The sequence below is a fragment of the Oxyura jamaicensis genome, chromosome 1 (assembly GCF_011077185.1).
Source record: "Oxyura jamaicensis isolate SHBP4307 breed ruddy duck chromosome 1, BPBGC_Ojam_1.0, whole genome shotgun sequence".
Lineage (NCBI taxonomy): Eukaryota > Metazoa > Chordata > Aves > Anseriformes > Anatidae > Oxyura > Oxyura jamaicensis.
This window is the reverse complement of record NC_048893.1, coordinates 118,324,933-118,341,237: the sequence shown is the minus strand read 5'-3', so window position 1 is coordinate 118,341,237 and position 16,305 is coordinate 118,324,933. Positions and strand designations below refer to the sequence as shown.

The 16,305-nt window shown below is 34.2% G+C and overlaps 1 protein-coding gene across 9 annotated transcripts in view; it reads right to left on the bottom strand.

Annotated features, from left to right (window-relative positions):
• The window catches only part of DMD (dystrophin), a 1,227,136-nt gene that overhangs the window by 704,563 nt on the left and 506,268 nt on the right, over positions 1–16,305 (bottom strand). For all 9 annotated transcript variants that reach the window (XM_035333326.1, XM_035333348.1, XM_035333385.1 and 6 more), the window contains 4 exons: positions 16,027–16,114; positions 8,702–8,943; positions 6,951–7,131; positions 141–286 (listed from right to left, as the gene is read on the bottom strand). In XM_035333326.1, coding sequence (XP_035189217.1) covers positions 141–286; positions 6,951–7,131; positions 8,702–8,943; positions 16,027–16,114 — 657 coding nt within the window. The remainder of the gene's footprint in view (positions 1–140; positions 287–6,950; positions 7,132–8,701; positions 8,944–16,026; positions 16,115–16,305) is intronic.

The following is a 16,305-nucleotide window of genomic DNA, read 5'->3' as shown; positions in this document are numbered from 1 at the left end:
ACTGTCTTCTGCAGCCCTTGGGTATAAATCACTCAAGATCCATAGGCTTCAACACCTGACAAGCTTCAACTCATGACAATTTATGATTCTGTTACTCTTAACTTTTCTTTTGGGACACTTTCCACAGTCTGAACACTCACCTTGAGCTCCCTGAGTCTCTGCTCCATGATTTCATATTCAGCAACTGCAACCTGAGGTATGGAGAGTTTAGTTTCTGACTGCTGGATCCATGAAAGTATAGTGGTCACTGTCTCTTTATAGTGTGCTGGAGGCAAACTGTCAAAAACTACATTCAGTGGGGAAGAAAAAGGAAAGAAATAAAATCATTTTGCACTCCATTAATTGTTTTGTTGACAGAAGATGTTTTGTAGAGGACCTAGCCTTACTGAAGTTAATGGCTGTTTTGAAACAGATTCCAACAGACCCAGTACATCAGCTCCAGATTATTCCAAGAACTGTGGAAGAAGATAACTTTTGAAGAATTAAATATACTCTTACAAACATTTATGGTATCTAGGTCATTTTTTCAGTTGTGTAACATTGGAACTCTCTCTTGAGTTCTAGGACACATGAAAACCTAAATGGACAAGAAAATTTAAATGTGTGTATTTAGAGATCAACATATAAATGATTGTACTTAACCCAAAATCTAATTTCAGAAACACAGTAGGAAAACAGCATTCCCTTTTATGGCCCGTGTTCATGTGTTAAATGTTTCTTTTCAAGTAAAATGTTCTGTTTAGGACATCTGTTAAAAGCTTAGAAGATGAATCACTCTTCTACATTAAAGCTGAATTTTATCGCACTGTGCTTCTTACAAGATCATTACAGCTGCCATTAAACAGACAACATCTGGAACGCACACCAACTCATTAGTAGAGATACTCCCTGTGCAATACTCCCTCAACAATAGTTTCCTCTGCAGTCATTGAGAAAAGTACAGACAAATAACATGGCTAATTCATTGAAAAATTTCCAACTTGTATGACATAAAAATAAAGTATATAAAAGCTCAAAAACGTAACACGTATTTTTATCTCCTGTATGTCTCCAGTGTTTGAGAAGGAACTGTACTGGAAAATGATATAACTGTCCAAAAAGCAGTTTTGACAAAGAAGAGAATCAAAGTGCAAGCTTGCTTACATTTTCATAAAACAGTGCTTGGCAGAATGCACTGCTTATTTTAACTTAATTTTGTAGTTATCAACAGAAAGTTACTTGAAAAACTTGTCTTGTCAGCAAGACATCATAACATACTCAAATCAGGTCAACTTAAGGTCTCTCTCTTGTGGGCATACTGTATGGTGCACTTTCTTTTTTTTTCAAAATCCTGCCTAATCTGATTTATAGCACACAACTGCAGACTTACAAAAGCTAAGACTTGCTTTTTGTTTTGTTTTGTTTTGTTTTGTTTTGTTTTTCCGTCTTGCATGCTTGCAAACACAGAAAACAGGCATCTTTCATCTCAACACCATCATGAATAGCTGGTCTATTGAAATAGCATTTTAAAACTTTTAATTCCCTTAGTTATATTTGTATTGCCTGTGACTCATTTAATCCAAACCATTTCTATTTTAGAATAGAATACATTTAAACTCATTGCTCCAAATGTAGACATTGTTTTAACATGATACAGTATACAACTCTTAATCTGCATTGTTATTTAAAAAAATATGAAATGGAATTCAGTATTATGATGTAATGTTTGACTTCGACTTCTATAAATAACAATTTTATCCTTTAAATGAAAAACATTTTTTTCTGACTAATGTCTTCAGGCAGCTATATACAAGAACTGCTATTTTCAATAGTAATGAGGAACATAAAATAATAGGTCAAAAAACATAAGATTCGCTGTTACAGCAAACTCCACCAAACTGCACAAAACTCTTATCCTGAAAGTTTGCCAATAATAACAACTTTAGAATCATTAAAACATTGATTTTTTTTTTTTGATTTTTTTTTTTTTCCATATTTAACTCCATGTTCTTTACTATTTGCAGGAAGGACTAAGAGTTCAAGCAGGATTTTAGATGTCAATTTTATCAAGCTAGTGGCTTTCTAATTTGGCTACTAAATATTCTATTTAAAAAGCACTTCAAAGTTCAGTGAAACAAGAGTTTTCTTATTTCACTCTTACAAATTACTAGTAATGAAATATTACTTTTCAATACCTTTTCCTGAGTTAGATTTTTCTTTTAATGATGTATCAGCATTTTCCTCCACAAGAAAGCATCTTAACATATTTTAAGATAACAATTGCCTATATTGTTCTTGCAACTTGTGGATGTCAAGGATGAGAATTCAGTCAAACTCCGACAGTGGAATCCTTGATACCTAAGTTTATCTTTCTAAAATCTAACACATTTATGGTCTCACTATAGGCAGTACGAATTTCTGAATTCCCCATGCTCATAGAATACACACCATGCTCACACACACACATCCAGACCTGTTTATTATTATCTTAAACTTTGTTTTGCTACAATAATGTTTGTGGATTGAAGTCCCAATGATGAACACAAACTATTAATATGGATTCTGCTATATATTTATATGAGGAATTGAATTGGTAGTCAAAAAGATACAGCAAGTCCACAAAGCAAACTATAGCTAAACTAGGCTTTCCTGTTTTCTGTGTGTGTGAATGGATATTCTGGTTATTTTTATTTATTTTTTTCCTAAAACAGAAATGAAATGAGCATACAGTTATATCAACAACTTCCAAATCCCACTGGATATGTTACAATGTCCATCTCCTGTCCATCAGGAGAAATCCCACTGTTCATTACATCACTGTGCAAGAAGAAATGCAACGAATACAACTGATGAGATCATTTCAATAGAGACTTATTGCATGGAACAAATGGTCTTGATAAAATTGCATGCATTTCCCATAAAAATCTCCTCAATAGTTTTACTATGTTGTGTTTTGTGTTTTTGTTTTTTTTTTTTTTTCTTCAAAATTTTGTTTTGCTTATTTTGTAACACATATCTCTGAAGCTATCCATCAGTCTTTATATTAGTGATTTCATAAAAGTTGTGATTCCCTTCTGTCACATTTTTCACCATGAACTTTCAAAGTGGAATCTTAAAGAATCTCATATAATACATAGCCACGGTTGTGTAAGTGCTCTAACACTTACAATTCTCTAATTTATTCACCTCTTAAAAGAAATAGAAAGGAAGCCCTCTCCAGTTCTACAAGAAATAATGTAACATTACATATATATTTGAAGATGCAAAATTTGTATGTGGCTTTATTTCCCATCCTTAAAAATTTTCATTTTTACTCTGAAGGAAAATGAAAAAGTAAACTACAGAGTAGAGGACATTATCCCAGGCAGGCTCATTTCACTGATTGTTTTCTCCTTTTGTTCTGTATTCGAATACAAACAGTTACCCGAGGAAATAGATGCAACAGAAAAATTAAATTACCTGAATGCTACTTATTAAAATATTTGTTACGTACATCTGAACTGTGTTTTCAGCTCAAAAGGCACATTCAAACAAAGCTAAGCAAACTTAATATTTCAAATCCAAACAGGAAAATAATATTACTAATATTAAAACATAGTTTGGGTCTTAAAAATAATTTGCAGTTACAAAATGTACAGGACACTTGCTTAATTTTTTATTCCTCAAGTACAAAACAATTGGTGAAATATTATTTTATGTAAGATAACAATTTCAATGTCACTTATAGCCCAGCTGTAAGATACTTTACAAACAAACTAGGAAGTAGATCTAAAATTTGCTTTGAAATATGGTGTTTTTTTTTTTGTTTTGTTTTGTTTTTTTAATAAATTGAAAAGCTAATCAAATCATGCAGAAAAAACATTTGAGAAAATCAGATATAATCTTTAATATTTTATTTATCTACTGTGCAGCATAAAGAAGCTGCTAAACACTCATGAACCTTAAAACTAACCCAAACCTAAAAAAAAAAAAAAAAAAAAAGAGGGAGACAATCTTCTAGAACTAGAGAAAACATATTTTGCCAGAAATAATTCCCTTGTAAACATAACAGAACAGATTATCTAAATACCCTTATTTGACAGAAAGATAATGGAGTAATGTAACATAAAAACATAAGATAACAAAAAAAAACACTAATTATGAATCTAAAATTTATAATCAAGAATCTATGCAAACAAGAAGCTGAAATATTCCAAAAGCAATTCCAGCAATTTCCAACATTTTCTTTTAAACTAAGGCTACAGTAAAGACATGGGATACAGCCTTTTCTCTGTTCAATAGTCAAGAATAGTCACGAAAATTAATAGAAAATGCTCAGGACTTTTTGAAATTTTCTACGGTTCAGCTTCTAGGTTTTTTTTGTTTGTTTGTTTATTTGTTTTTTAAATTTTTTTGATTCCTAAGACCTTTCCTAAACAGGATTATAAATATTGCATTATCCCCATCACGTTCATTCATATCTAGAGCAGAGTTATTTAAGGAAGTTAGCACTTTGAAAAAAACTGTGTATAAAATTTCTGAAGACAAATAAAGAATGAGCAACATCATTATCTGATGTTATATGGAGAGCTGGGCGATCACCAGCCACATGAATTTTCATAAGAATAAGTGCTGGGTCCTGCACCTGGGACAGGGCAACCCCGGTTATACGTACAGACTGGGTGACGAGACGCTGGAGAAGAGCCCCGCAGAAAGGGATCTGGGGGTTGCGGTTGACAGCAAGTTGAATATGAACTAGCAGTGTGCCCTGGCAGCCAGGAGAGCCAACCGTATCCTGGGGTGCATCAACCATGACATTGCTAGTTGGTCAAGGGAATTGATTGTCCCGCTCTGCTCTGAACTGTTGCGGCCTCGCCTCGAGTCCTGTGTGCAGTTCTGGGCACCACAGTACAAAAAGGATGTAAAACTGTTGGAGTGTCCAGAGGAGGGCTACGAAGATGGTGAAGGGACTAGAGGGGAAGATCTACAAGGAGCGGCTGAGGTCGCTTGGCCTGTTCAGCCTGGAAAAGAGGAGGCTGAGGGGAGAACCTCATCACGGTCTACAGCTTCCTCATGAGAGGGAGTGGAAGGGAAGGCGCCAATCTATTCTCTTTAGTCACCAGTGATAGGACCCGTGGGAATGGTGGGTCAAGCTGGGGCAAGGGAGGTTTAGGGTAGACATCAGGAAGAGGTTCTTCAATGAGAGGGTTGTCGCACACTGGAACAGGCTCCCCTGGGAAGTAGTCACTGCACCAAGCCTGTCGGAGTTTAAGAAGCGTTTGGACTGCACGCTTAGTCACGTGGTCTAAAATTTTCGATAGACCTGTGTGGTGTCAGGAGCTGGACTCGATGATACTCATGGGTCCGTCCAACACAGGATATTCTATGATTCTATGATCTCACCTAAAGTATCAGTACAGGCATAAACTCTATTAAATAAAACAGTCTCATCTTGACAGATAAACTATTTTAGATGAAGGTCTTTTGATGCAGAGCAGCAATGTAAAATATGAACAAGAGACCACAGTTCTGTAAAATATTCATTCAGGGACTTTTATGCTCTATCAGTTTAGGACACTCATCCTAGCCTGTTCAGTGCTGCCACTGTAGGACAGCTACTTCTGCAGCTGGACAGCAAATGGGAGCATATTGCAGCACAGGAGTGGGAACAAACAGCTACAGACAGCAAAAACTTAAGCAAAACCCCTGTTTTGTGACAGTGTAAGTCAGGCAATGCACACTACTTGTCTTACAGGAATAACCATCTGGTTAGTTCATGAGGTCTTGCTGTAGTAAAATCAGGTGAAGCAGGAACAGCAATTACACAAAATTATGTATCAAATAAAGCATTAGGAAGCTAACATTTACCATATTTTCCTGTTGGCAGAATGGTAAATAATTTCAAGATGTAAAACAGTGTGGCATTAACAATTGTTAAATATTATCCATTTCATGGCCATCTTCAGTGTTACAAATATATTTACAGTCCTTAACACTAAATTTCTACAAATCTTTCTTTTATCACATGGTGTTGCATACTTGTATTTAATTTTCTCAGTTCCCTTATGCATCATCAGTGCATGTTTTACATTAACTACAGCAGCACAACAATAACGTGTTGTTCAACAACAACAACAAAAAATCTTTAAAAAAGGAATTATTCCAAACATCTCCAAAGAACTCAGGAAGAATACTATAAAGATCCACTAGAAGGAGCTAGCACTATGTCTAATTTCAAAACAGTACAATCATTGGTTTGAGGGGAAAATAATTTATTTGCTGTTGAGAAAATTTAAGCTTATATTTTTATCTGATACCTTACTTTACTTTTATAATTAATACAGAAAGTAGTCACTGGCATGCTAAGTATCAGGAATACATAGGAAAAAAGGTATTTATTATTATCAATAATAAATTTACCTTCATTTTTCATATAGCATCTTCTCCCTTTTAAAAATCAATTTTATTACAAATACTGTGAGTAATGTTGTAACTAGCAAACATATTCCATGTTGAAGAAAAGGTGAAAAACACATGGTGAAAAACTAGATACCCTAAAATAGGTACTCTTTTTAATGAGTTTTATGGAGTTAAATTTCTATTCCAGACAAGTTTAGAGCAGATTCACTGCTGAAATTAAACTCTCCTCTCTACTGACAGAGACAGAGGCAGCTCAGTCTCATAATCCAACTAAATAAAGCTTTATGTTGCGAAAATATACCACTAAATCTGTTCAAATGCATGCTATAAAGTATATACTACACTAAGTATAATCTTTATTTTGGAAGTGTACCTTCCCTTGTTATCCTATTAATATAGTATAAATGATGTACTGATAATTTCTAAAAGGTAATTTGATTGCAAAAAGATCACCTAAATCGTACTACTGGTTTAGTGCAACAAAAGCAAATACAAAAGAAGGAAAGCAAAATATACACACCTATTCTTTGCATGTTAGTCAGGCAAACTGACCTTTTATTGTGAATACTTACTGGTCTGTAACTGCTTTTCTCTGGCATGCATGTCACCAAGTATTTGTTTGAAATGGCTGGTAAAAGCAGCAAGGTCAGCATCCAAAAACACTGGGCCTTGTTCTCTCTCTTTCAGTGCCTGACTTTGAGCCTTTAGTTGTTCAATTTGAGGCTGAAGGGTTGACATTCGGATGATTTCATCCTGCATGTTTGGGTTAAAAAGAAATATGTATCAACATAAAGCTGTTCTCTAAATGAAATCACTAGTGCCATGAAATCACCATTTCTCTCCATGTTACAAAATTGTTTTGCTTCCAACTACATCAGTAACAGTAAGAACAAATCTCAGCAATATTTTTGATCTTTTCTCACCAATCAATATCTCCGTTCCCATGGTTTGAAGTTACTTTCACATGGCCTTAACACTTTAGAAATGTAATGCTCAAAGAAAATGAGACAGATTGTACATCCAAACTCCATGCCTGAGGAGCATTTCTTTCATGTGGAGATAGGAAAATAAAAACTCCACATTTCCCACAGTCCTGGACCCATCTCCATTAGATCACATACAATTCCAGCAGCCCCACAGTAATACATTACAGGTTGAGGTTCTACTATTATGCCTTCTGGAGACCTTAAACAGATTGTAACACTAGCAACTGTTAAGTAAAACTAAAAAGGAAAGTTAGCATCTTTGGGTAAACCAAATGTACTGTTCGTAGCAGAGCTTCTCTAACAGAAGCTTTTTGCAAGAAAACCAGAGAACCACTGTAAGCACGATGCCAGCTTGAAAACATGTGAAAATAGAAATAATAGCATGAAGAGATCTCTAAATGTGTTTTTCAAACATTTGTTTAGTTTGAGAGCTTCCAAAACCAGATTCTTGATAGAGAAAAAACTTGTACAAGCATGTCATGAAATTTATAATGCATAACTACATTTCAATTTACAAAATGGATTCATGTCAAACAGTATTAGCTAGGGAATGAGTACATATATAAGAAGCTCTCCACATTTAAACTCTTCCTCAGAGGTTGACCGAACTTCTAAAACTGGTGTTGTACTTATGCCCCCTTCAAAAGTCTCCATATGCTAGTTCAAAACAAAAATACCTAGCAGAGTGACTGTCATGACACAACCCCTGCCCACAGAGTTGTCTACAGCAAGAAAGATGAGCAAATTTCTACAATGCTGCAGCACACAACTGAAAACATTTATGTAGAATTACGATTACGATTGAATGGGTGTGATTGTTTGTGTACAAACTCCTGGAATTCTATCATGTGATGACATGACTACCCAAGTCATGTGATGACTTTCAACTACTCAATCAACCCTGCGCCAAAATGCAGAGCATGTAACAAGTAAAGTGGTTTGCAGTAGCAGGATTTTGGACTTGACGATGAAGACAGTTTTCAGGCCCAGATCCTTACAGCCTGAGATAACAAGCTAACAAGCAACAGTTTCTTAATGAAGAGCCAAAGAAATAGATCCTTGCAGGAAAAAAGAAATAAAGAGTTTAGGGTCTGGTTCCCTAACTTTAGGTACGTAAATATTTTAAAATAACTAAATATTTAGGACATAACTTTAAATACCCACATACTATAGCCTTGTCATTTACCATTCCTTCCTTTCCTTGAATAAGTATTTTCAATGATTTTCTTAGAAACATATGGAGTCCATTTTCCACTTTTATATTCATAGAGTGGGTGACAATGTGGCCACCTGTTGGTACAAACAGGAAGAGCAATATAATAAAAGAAGACTCCAACCTTGCATTTTTCCAACTGAGCTTTTACTGTAGCAGGGTCTGTTGCCGGTGTTGGTTGTGCTTTCAGCCAGTTTTCTGCAGTAATTGCTGTCTGCTCCAGTCGCTGCAGCTGGCTGTAGAAGTCAATTATGTTATTCTGGTACTCCAGCCATGCCAGCCTTTCACTCAGCAACTGACAGAACTCAATCCAGCGACTCTTCAGCTGCTCTGAGGCTTGTCGAATGCTGTCAGCGTTCAGACCCTCTAGAAAGGATACAAGAGAAGAAGCTCAACACTTAAAAATAAATAAGTCACAAAGAAGTAAATTAATTTCAAAATACTCTAACAATTCAGTTTCTCTATCTGGGAGCTAATAAATCCAAATGATTGTCCTGAAAATACAGATGTTACATATGAGCAGAGGAAAAAGTTTAAAAACTGCTTCAAGCTGCTGTCAGGTTTTTTGTTTTGTTTTGTTTTGCTATGGAAATGAATTGTAAAGTGCATTAGGGTACAAGAATGGGAATAAAACACATTGGAGATAGAATACATAAAGCTAATTATCAGTGCTGTAGGAAATAACAAAATGCCTTATAGATGGATTTTGAAAGCTCTGTCTGGATGGCAACTAGATTTTAACATGTAAGCTTGTTGTGTGTGGGTTTTGTTTCACTTTTGTTTTTTTAATTTCAAATGAATGGGAGTTAGGTTCCACAGTTATTTTGATGTTTTTAGCAATCCCACCCTCAAGTTTTGCATTATGTGCTACTTTAGAAATATCATAAGCGCTGAAGAATAATCATACTGATCAGATCAAAGCACAATGTAGGCAAGTACCCTGTCTCCAACAGTGGCCATCAGTAGACATCAATCAAAGACTCAGAGTCAAGAAACTGTACGTGACATTTCTTTATGCTTATTTTCAGCCAGGGTTTAGTTCATCTAATATAGTTTGCCTGTTTCTGTCTATTGTTCAGTAATTGGTCTTAAATTGCAGTTCACAAAAGAAAACTGACTTAGATTATTAGAGGAAAGGCAAATATTTAGAACAATTTAATGGAAAAATATGTATTATATAATTTGTGAAGAGTGCCAGGCATATCAAGAATGAGCAAAGGAATCTTTCAAGGACATCTATAACTATTTTGAATGCTGAACTTAGATTGAGTTCAAAATAATATTAACTTACTAATATTAATATTACATTAAATTAATAATTTATAAACTCTTCTATTTTTCAGGGGAATTTTAATTGTGATCCATAACCATTTTTTTACTGGGATGACATACAATAATAAAGATAGCAATAAAGCTAATACCGATTTTAAAATTAATAAACTTCTCGATCACATACGTATTTAAGGACATTTTTAATAACATCATCAGTAAGTCATACACCAGTTAACCAGTAAAATAGAAGCTATGCTTTTATCAAAATAAACAGATTTCAGGCATTTTTGTATTTCTTAAAACTGTGTTTAAATGAAAATAAAACAAAAGCTTTTCCTGTGATTATTGATATACTGTTGACATAGTTTAACTTGTATATAGAGGGTATTCCTAATCTGCAGGAAAATTCCTTATCAGGGATAAAAAATTGTGAAATTTATGTGCAATTGTTGAATGTAGGACTTAGGAAAATGAATCTCAATTGTGGCTAAAGGCCTTATTTAAAATAGTACTGGAAATTAATTGTAATATTTTTTTCTAAGGAATTACCATAATTTAATATATGTGGTACATCACACTAATCAGGGATCATGTCTGCTCTAGAGTCCATAGTTCTGTGGTAAACACTATTCTGAATTCAGTTTGGGATTATTTCATTCGGTGTCACTTAGAAACAGACAATTCTGCAGTACATGGCAGCAGATCCCTGGACATATTCTGTTTCTACAATATTGATCTAGCCAAGCAAATTTTACATTATTACAGATAGTACATGCAAAGATGCAGAAAAATCAGAAGCTCGGAACTACTGGGGCATAATGGCAACCATGGTGGTTGCATCAGCTATACATACATGCTGTACTCTGGAAAATGGCTGATACAGTTTAATGACTGAGCAAGCGTATACAATGAAAATTAAAGTTTAAAGAGGTAAAAAGTATTTTGACACATTTTAATAGAAGCCATCAGTGGTCTGGTATTTTTGTGTCTTTTCTATTTGGAGATGTTGTTCCAGAACTACTTCACTTTCTTAAAGTGTAATGTCTAATATGCAGCAGTGTAAAGAGGCACCATAAACCTGAATGACAAAGCATGTCTGTGCAACAACGAAGTTGACCAGGCACATAGATAATGAATCTTACCAACAGAAAAAAAAAAAAAAAAAAAAAAAAAAAAAAAAAAAAAAGCCTTTAACTTTTCAACAATTGCTTCTGTCCTATTGTGACTTTGGTTATAAAAATGCTGCATACTCTTTAGAGAGAGCAGGCATCCCTGCCACTGTGCTCATGATTACCTCTGAACATTTAAGACACTGCCTATGACTTTGGCAGAGAAGAATGGTCCACTAAGATCACTTTTATTTATTCCTCCTCTCTTTTCTTTTCAGCTTCCACAGTCTCCAAAGTACCCTTAGGCAAGATTACGATTACCAGGGGAAGTGCAGTCATGGACTCTACATACATAATAATACTTTTCCCTGTAATATTTTCTCAAGGATTCAGAGTAGACTGTATTTCTGATGAAAATCTAGATTCACCAGATCCCCTTTTCTTCCTTTCACTGCTGTGTCCCTCTTAATGGAACATGCATGCGAAAATACAAAATATAATTATTATTTTTTTCAATTATTTAATATCTAAATTTTCAGCCTAAATGTGATTCTAGAAGTGCTGACGAACAAAGAAATGCTTTTGCTCTTCATGTAGCTGAAGAGGGAGTACAAGACTGGAGTGTGGAGAGACATGTTTGGTAAAAGAATACAGAGGTACACCTCCATTAGACAGCATAATATTAGACTGAAGTGAAGAGCCATCTGAAAATCTCCATGGGATGCTCTTTTAAAACTCTCTAAATTCACAGACAGCTCAGGCAACACAATGTTATCTATCAAATGTCAGAAGAACAGTTTCATTAGGATGGAGAAAATGGCCATTACTTGTACTGAAGTACTGATTTCTTCCTTATCTTTACCAGCTTTAGCAACCACCAGCCTTCATTCATGATGGTAACATGAATACCCTCATTCTGTGTCACTTATGGCAACAAGACATAACAAAAACTGAGAATCAGGAGAAGGAACACACTGGTAAAACACTATTATTTTAGGAATAATAGCACATAATATTTTCATGTTTCATAATCTAAGAGCTGATATAATCGGTGAATAAATATACTGTACTTAGAGGAAACAGATCACTACCTGAAGTACAATCACTAATTTTATTACCATGTATACTGTGCAAAACAAATTTTCCCTGAGTATTTTTAATTGTGCAACAACTTACATGCAAGTACTTTGGAATTACCACTTAGTATAAAATGTGTCTTAAGTGTATTTAACATTTGCTATGGATCCGTGATAGGATAATGTAATATTATCTGTGTTTTTATAACTTTTGAATCATGAGCACATGTGAAATGGTAACTCACCATGAAACAAGATAATATGTGTCTTTCTTCAATCTGTGGTACCTAACCATTATGTGTTTTATCAAAACAAATTCATTTGTATTCATTTTAATGTTGCCTATCAAAATTCTCAGTATTCATCTCAATGCCCTATTTTATTCTAAATCACTACAGTAGTCAAGAGTCCTCTCAAACGGCTAAACTGTTTCCCTCATCCATCAGATTTGTTATTCTATTTTAGAATAGAATTTTAGAGTACAATAACAGATTTTTATTATTATTATTATTATTATTATTATTATTTTCCTAAAATGGAAAACAGAAGATACAAGTTTTCATTGACTGTAATCATCAAGCTTCATAACAGCATGGGCAAGGAGAAGGAGCGTACAGCCCATGTAGAAGATGGGTGATTGGTTAAGGGTAAGGCAACAGTGATTTTTCTGTGGCAGGAAAAGTTCTTCAAATGGTACTAACCTACAGACACACTGCTTACAAACTTAAGAACAGATGCACTGTGTGAAATCAAAGCTCCTTCTGTTCAGAATACTTTTGCTGACAATGGCTGAAAGCATGAGACAGGAATGCTGCTCTATATAAATACACTTCCTCAGATTTTCCTCAGTGCTACAAAACAAATAAATGAGACCCTAAATAAATAAACCCGATTCTCTCCGGAATTTGAATCCGGCTTTTTTACTTATTCGCCCTCCTACCACAGTAAAAAATAAAAAGCAAGAATATATATATATTTTATTATATTTAGCAAGTAAATTAACCACCATTGTGAATTTCTCTCTTACAATCCAACAGATCACTTCATGTTTTCATACTCCTCATCTGTTATATTCAGAGACTTTTTTTTTTTTTTTTTTTTAAGAGCAAAGAGAAAGCACACCTTTCATATAAGCAAACCAAAAATACAGTGTAAGTACGACTGGAATCTTCCTAGGACTCTAAACATTTTTAGTCCAGATCTAGTTGACATATAATAAATAAAAATTAGCAATGCACTTAAATTGTTATCAGTTGCCTTTACAACTTATCTTCATCTTACATCTGTTTGCCTTGGGTGGTCTTTTAATTAGAGATTATACTGTAATTCTGTAATATGCATGACAACCATCAACTACATCACTGAATAATTTCCCTAAAGAAAGTATGACACAGAATAATGATAAGAGTACTATTATGTGAGGTTTGTAAATTATAATTTTGAAAAATTAAAAACTTTCTTCATTCAAGATAACAGAGTACATGTTCCCTCCACCAGATGTTAAACTATGTGTCTCCCAGTAATCCAAAGAGGTACTTTAATTCCACTTTTTTCCCGTGTTGTGGAAAAGAGTTCCAGCATTAGAAGAGGCAGGTATGTAAGTATAGGCAGTCTGCTCTGTCGAACCTTATTTTGTAGATTCTGCAACAAAACTCTCCTGTGATATAATCTTTCCTCTTATTCATAATGAACATAGAAATCAACAGAAAAATAATAAAGAGATGAAGACTGCATGTCCCAAACAAATTTTGACAAGCTACACATAGACTAGAGAAACTTAGTTGAATCACTGTGTAAAATATAAAGCCTCTTAAATTTATTACAGTTTAAGATGTAGGTTTAATGTTGAGCTACTTCACAGAATCACAGAATCACAGAATCACAGAATTTCTAGGTTGGAAGAGACCTCAAGATCATCGAGTCCAACCTCTAATCATCGAGTCCAACCTCTAAATTTTTACATAATAATTTTTTACATAACTTTTAGTTCAGTATCATTTTACAGATAATCTAATTGCAAATTTATTTGAACATAATGATTTGGATGGAAAGACAAATAGAAGATGTGTTGTTTGTAGAAGTACCATGGCTGAACTCTGTGGTTAACTTCCTCTGTGCTCAACACATAATTTTGAACACCTAGCAACGTATGCCATTTACAGAATTCTTTTTAAAAATAATTTTACAGCTCTTCTCAAGTAATGTTAATTAATTCCACTCTCTGGTGCTCTCACCTGGTGGTGATCACTGCATTATTTAACCATTTCAAAATACTATCCTTCAAATTGCGTTTGCAGTAGTGGAGTAGCTGATAGTCCCAGAAACAATTTAGGCCAGAGGAACTGTATCTCTTTTCAAAGGAATTGTTTCTCCCCTAAAATCACCACAAAAAAAGGGTCTTCATTCATACAGACACCTAATCTGTCACCCTTGCTAGAATATTCTTGCTACCAAGGCTACTATGATGTATGGCATGATACAGAGTTCAAAGCAATTGTCAGGAAACAGATAAAATCATGCTGGCTTTGCTAGACTACCCCATGCTCACATCCTAACTTGAAGACATGCTTTCTGAAAAGAGATATGTGAGATGCTAGAAATAATTATATGCACAGCTATCCACAGTTGAGATCACAACACTGATAAGCTATGAATAAACATAAACCTGTGGTGGACTGGAGAAAAAAAGAACCTTGAGAACCTGACAATATTTAAGATACTTAATCTAATGAAGCTGAAGCTGGAATTCCTGAGGTGTGAGCCTGCAAACGGCCAAATAAATAAATCCTATACAGCCTATTCTCCCTGGCAGAAATCATGTCAAAAAAAAAGACAAGAGGTTTTTTGTCTCTCTTTTTTTTTTTTTTTTTTTTAAAAAAAAAAAAAAAGCCATAGGATTTAAAAGAGGGTGCAAGAGAGGGTGCATACACTAGACATGCAGACCAGACTCCCTTCCTTCAGATTATTCACTGAGCCTGAGACTGGAAACCTTGCAAGAGTTGTTACAGTAATTGTAATTAAATATGCCCATAACACATGGATTCCCACTTTAATAAAGTATTACAACTCCATACTTAAGCAAGATAATCTTAGGATTCCATCAAATTTGCTTTGCTTACCATTTCAGTCCTAGCAATTAAATTCTTATTAAAGTATCGATTTTTTATCACAACAATTTAATGTAAAATACGTGTTCTGAAGCTCAGTGCATTCAACATCTGTATTTTTGGTAAGCCTATCAGTATGACAGATCCTGCCCATGTTTAATATTGTATATCAAAATTATAAATTCTTTAACATCAAGGACAATGACACGACATACAGCTTTACTTTCATCTATCTTTCTGTTGGGTTTTCTATTTTTTGTTTAAAAATACTCAAAGGTTCAAAAAATTAAATAACAGAATATATTTTTTGGGGAACATTTAATGGTTAAAACAACAACAACAACAACAACAAACTTGCAACTAATTTTCTTTTTAAAGATTTCTATAAGCTTTAATATTTATTATCTTTGAATTGCCAAATGCTAAAAAAATCTCTTCCAAAACCCAATAAAATTGTATATTTTCTATAATACAGAACATTGCAGTAATGCATATAATACAGCATATTATAAGAAAAGTCAGAAAACACTTCTTTCAAACTGTTCAGAGTAATTCTGTCAGTTTTCTAACTGATGAACAAATGTATCTTCAAAAGCTTAGCATACTCAGAAAACAAGATTACAACTTTAGTCCCTATGCAGACCAGATTATTAATATACAGTTCATTTTACACACATTTATTTTCATGATACTGAAGTTCTAAGATTTTGTTCTCTTTACTAATTAACAGATTTAACATTCAGAAATAATAAAAGAAATATAATGCAATTTCCTTTACTGTTCCATTTAGACAGTATTTGCTAATATAATTCTTGTGATAAATATAAACCTGTGCATTTATCAAATCCCTAAGAAGATTATCTAAATCAACTCCCATGTAATTACCATTCACCATCTGTTCCACCAGGGCCTCAGCTGATCTGCTGGCATCTTGCAGCTTTCTGTACTTCTCAGGCTTTTCTCGCTGGATGGCCTGCAGCATGACAGGAAAGGTGAGTATTTCAAAAGAGGAACTTTGAAGAAGAAAGTAATTAATCTCAGAGATGTCTAATGATTTCTTAAGACCATTTAATCTGCCACGTTTCCCTGCCAACCTCCCAATTTACAATGAAACCACAAAGTATCACATATGATCAGGAAAGAAGTCAGTCATAAAGTCAGATA